The 4,330-nt window shown below is 30.6% G+C and overlaps 1 protein-coding gene across 1 annotated transcript; it reads right to left on the bottom strand.

Moving 5' to 3' along the window:
• Window positions 1-3,609: 3,609 nt before the first annotated feature.
• Window positions 3,610-4,089, bottom strand: LOC126665204 (defensin-like protein 19). The gene is made up of 2 exons (XM_050357926.2): window positions 3,980-4,089; window positions 3,610-3,900 (listed from the first exon to the last, which is right to left on the bottom strand). The coding sequence occupies exons 1-2, from the start codon at window positions 4,044-4,046 to the stop codon at window positions 3,728-3,730; spliced, it is 240 nt and encodes a 79-aa protein (XP_050213883.1). The 5' UTR covers window positions 4,047-4,089; the 3' UTR covers window positions 3,610-3,727.
• Window positions 4,090-4,330: the final 241 nt, after the last annotated feature.

Raw genomic sequence — 4,330 nt, 5'->3', positions numbered from 1 at the left:
TACATTCAAAATGAAATCATTAAAGCAAATTTTGTAGATAACGTCGTCCGAATGAAATCTTCTGAACAAATCTTTAATCACGCGCTTTCCAAATCTCCCAAGTAATAACAATCATAAGTAACTGCAGAAAACCAAAAAATTTACCCTTTCAAATGACATAAATCCAATGTTGAAAAAAAATTATTAAAGCAATTTGGGACAATCCAAAGAATTAAATTTCAAACCAAACTAGCATAAACACAATGTAAAAGCAGGTGTAATTGCGTTTCCACCATACCACTGATACCACACTCCCAAATCCAAATGAACAATTCGTCTTTTAGAAAGGAACAAAAGAGTTGATACCCGATGATGGAGCTAAGTCATAAGAAAAATTTCATACAAGGTGTAGTTGTTGATTTCCAAATTCTGCCAAGATTGATGAATTTTATATTAGCCCGATTTGTTGCAAAATAACCAGTCGAATAATAGTCCTAGGATGCCAAACATAAAAAAACGCGTTGTGGTCAAAAAAATAGAAGGATGTAAAGGCAAATAGAGAATATTTTGTTAATAAAAGGAAGAGACGTTTGAAAATTAAAAATAAAAAGTCTACTTAAAACGGTGTCATATTTGATCGTTATATGCTGGTCTTTTATGGCCAAATATACAGATTAGACCATCTCATTTGGTTCGGTTTTAAATTTGGACCTTAATGAACTTTTTTTCGATAGAGTTACTTAACGTTATAAAAAAGTTAAAATCGGACTCTCCGAACCTAAATTGTCACATGTCCATTAGTGACTCGTAAACTCAGTGTTGACATATTAGGTTTGATGGTTCATATTGGCTAATCACTAACAGACATGTGGCATTTTATACTTGGAGGGTCTGATGTGAATTGTTTTTAATGCATTAAATACCTCCAAAGAAAAAAACTTCATTACGGATCAAATTCAAAACCGAAACAAAAGTGAGGGTCCAATATGTATATTTAGCCTCTTTTTATGGGCTAAGGTTAACCGACATAGGATAGTATATCGAGTTAAATACCACACTCCTGGATCCAAATGCACAATTCGTCTTTTAGAAAGGAACGAAAGAGTTGAAACCCGATTATGGAGCTAAGTCATAAGAAAATTTCATACAGGTGTAGTTGTTGATTTTTAAATTCGGCCAAAATTGATGAATTTTTTACTAGCCCGAGTTGCTGCAAAATAACAGTCGAATAGCAGTTGCAGGATGCCAAACATCGAAAAAACGCGTTGTGGTCAAAAAAAATAGAAGAAATTTAAGGCAAATAGAGAATATTTTGTTAATAAAAGGAAGAGACATTTGAAAAATAAAAATAAAAATTCTACTTAAAACAGTGTCATATTTTAGGATTTATTTTGTGTGGTTGTTATTCGTTTCGTAATTTTTGACAACACTATATTTTCATTTGTAAATATGCACCTCTCTTTTGTTATAACCACAAGAGAATAATTAAAATTCAATTTAGAATTGAAATTATCCCTATGTTAGCGATACTTATCAACATATTCATCCGTAATTTTATATATTACTATAGATATATTAGTAATTTATTAAATTTAGTATCAAGTAATAATTTTAAAGTCCTACAGCACTAAAAGACATTAAGCATGAAAAAGGTAGTCGCAAGAAACTAACTTACACACGCTATATAGGTAATTGATAGGCTATGCATATATGTTATTTGTTGCTAGTGCTCTTGTAGCACAGTGGTAATAGCCACAAATATTTTGGTAAGAAGTCTTGTGTTCGAGTCTCACCCTTCTCCTCCCTAATTATCAGGGAAAAAAATATATGTAATATGTTGATAAGTATTTATATATAGCTCTATAGTCGTATATGTAAAATTAGTTTAATAGATTAAATTTTCTGATATCTTGTTCAAACCAAACTCATTATTTATTTCAATTGTATAATCTTCCATCATTATAATTCGGATTACGGATTAACACATGTATCCCTTATTCAAATCAAATTCTAATGCTACTCAATATTTAACAATTAAAAAAAATTTATAATTTGTAATGATAAAAAAACCTTTGATTAAAGTTATCAATTAGTAATAAATTTAAAAGGATATTTTGGTATGTTTGCCTGTCTACCCCACTCCACCTCCCCCCCTCCCCCACCACCACCACCACCACCACCACCACCACTACTCATGCTTTTATATATAATATAGATATAGATATAAAGCATAGGCTATTTCTAGACTTTGGAGATAGATACTGCAAAATCATTTGCTAAAAATAGTTTGACATTAATTATTAAAAGTGATTGAAAAGTCATAGTTGGAGATGTGAAATAAAATTACAATAACCAAATTCCTTATAAATGTATGTTACATACTTGATTTCTTAACCTCTATTTATTATATTCAACTTGAATTTTCAGAAACATTTCCATGATAGAAATTTGTGTACTTGATAGATATATTTGATCGTTATATGCAGATCTTTTTATGGCCAAATATAAAAATTAGATCCTCTCATTTGATTCGGTTTTAAATTTGGACCTTAATAAACTTTTTTTTCAATAACATTATAAAAAAATTCACATCGGACTCTCCAAACCTAAAATGTCACATGTTCGTCGGTGACTGGTCAACTCAGTGATGACATATTAGGTTTTGATGGTTCACATTGGCCAATCACTAACAGACATGTGGCATTTTATATTTAGAGGGTGCGATGTGAATTGTTTTTAACGCGTTAAATACCTCCAACGAAAAAAAAACTTCATTACGGATCAAATTCAAAACCGAACCAAACGTGAGGAACCTATACGTATATTTAGCCTCTGTTTATGGACTAAGGTTAACCGACATAGGATATTATATCGAGTTAAATATCGATTTTTTCTTCACCTCGGAGCTCATTGTTAATTTGTTTCGACATTCAACATTAACATTGTATAATTAACCTCCTTGGTATGTTACTTTGTATGTAAGCTTAGGGGGCTAATTGATCAAACATAACAATTTGTAGGGGTCATTTATAATAAAGTTAATTTTAAAACTAACTAATCAAATTTACGGGAAAAATTGATACTTAAATCGTCACAAAATATGTGATGCATCTTTAATATAATAACTTTTATAAATAAAAATGTGATTTATGTAATATATATGTTAAAACTACGTATATCTGCTCATATACAAATATTAAACTCTCTAAGTCGCTGGATGTATCGCGAATTATAGAAATAATATGTATTTTAAGTTCATTAAAAAAAGGATAGTGAGTTATACATTGTATCACAAAGAGGGTCATTATATGTCGTCAGAATTTCCAAGTACGCAACGTTTTCGCATATATGACTTGCCAGAATCACAAAAAGGGGTATAACTCAATATCCTTTTATTTGCAAAAGGTATAATTGAATACCCTTATTGTAATTCATGATACATGCATGTTGCATCTTTTTTTAACAAAAGTGAACTCGATACTCTTTCTGTAGTTTACGATAAACTGAGTGACCTAAGAAGTTTCAGATACACTAAATATATATATATATATATATATATATATATATATATATATATATATATATACTAAATATACGAGCATAAGGCACAATATACTTGCACGGATAACATAGAAGTGAAACATTTATGATATTATGATGCCAACATGTTAAATGCCATTGACGGCTTATTTAGTAGATATTACAGAGTTTGGATATTGAAAGCATAAGGTGGTTGGTGAGTGCTCCTCTAGCATTTGAAGTAACAGAAGCATGCAAATCCTGGGAATTGTGCATGGCAAGCTCCGCTTAAAGCGCCCTCTCTACTCTTGCACTGACGATTACAGCTATTTGAGCTTCCACAAAACCCTGTCCATGTTTTGCTTCGCCTTTCGCAAACTTCTGCTTTTGTGCCTTGCATCTCTGCAGTTTAATAAACACACCATAAGAATAAATCATAAAATTTGAACACATATGCGAACAAGAACAACATGATGCATACCCGTGGATACAATCAGAAACAAGAAGATAAAGAGGTATAATAGGATGGAATTTTGTAGCTTAGCCATTTCCTTTCCCTTGTTGTATTTGGTGCCGCAAGCTATCGAATTTATAGAAGAAAATATATAATTTTTTAGTTCTAGAATACAATATACTCAACCCCTGAGATTTGACATATTATACCAGTTAGACTCCGACATTTAAAATTTATGCTTAAATTTTTGCAATATTACACACTTTACCACCATTTAGATTATTTAAGATGTTTAATTCTTTCAATTTGATAAAATAAAAAATAAGAAAAATTGAAATAATATTTTTCAATTTTTTTTTAGGCTTAACCCATCTAGAG

Source organism: Mercurialis annua, linkage group LG1-X (genome assembly GCF_937616625.2).
Source record: "Mercurialis annua linkage group LG1-X, ddMerAnnu1.2, whole genome shotgun sequence".
Classification (NCBI taxonomy): Eukaryota; Viridiplantae; Streptophyta; class Magnoliopsida; order Malpighiales; family Euphorbiaceae; genus Mercurialis; species Mercurialis annua.
Note: the sequence above shows the minus strand (reverse complement) of the source record. Positions and strands in the feature narration are given on the sequence as shown.

Excerpts from the sequence above, each read along its gene's own strand:
- LOC126665204 (XM_050357926.2), bottom strand. The coding sequence starts at position 4,046 with ATGGCTAAGCTACAAAATTCCATCCTATTATACCTCTTTATCTTCTTG. Across the intron at positions 3,901-3,979 it reads GTTTCTGATTGTATCCACGG|AGATGCAAGGCACAAAAGCA; the intron begins GTATGCATCATG and ends ATTAAACTGCAG.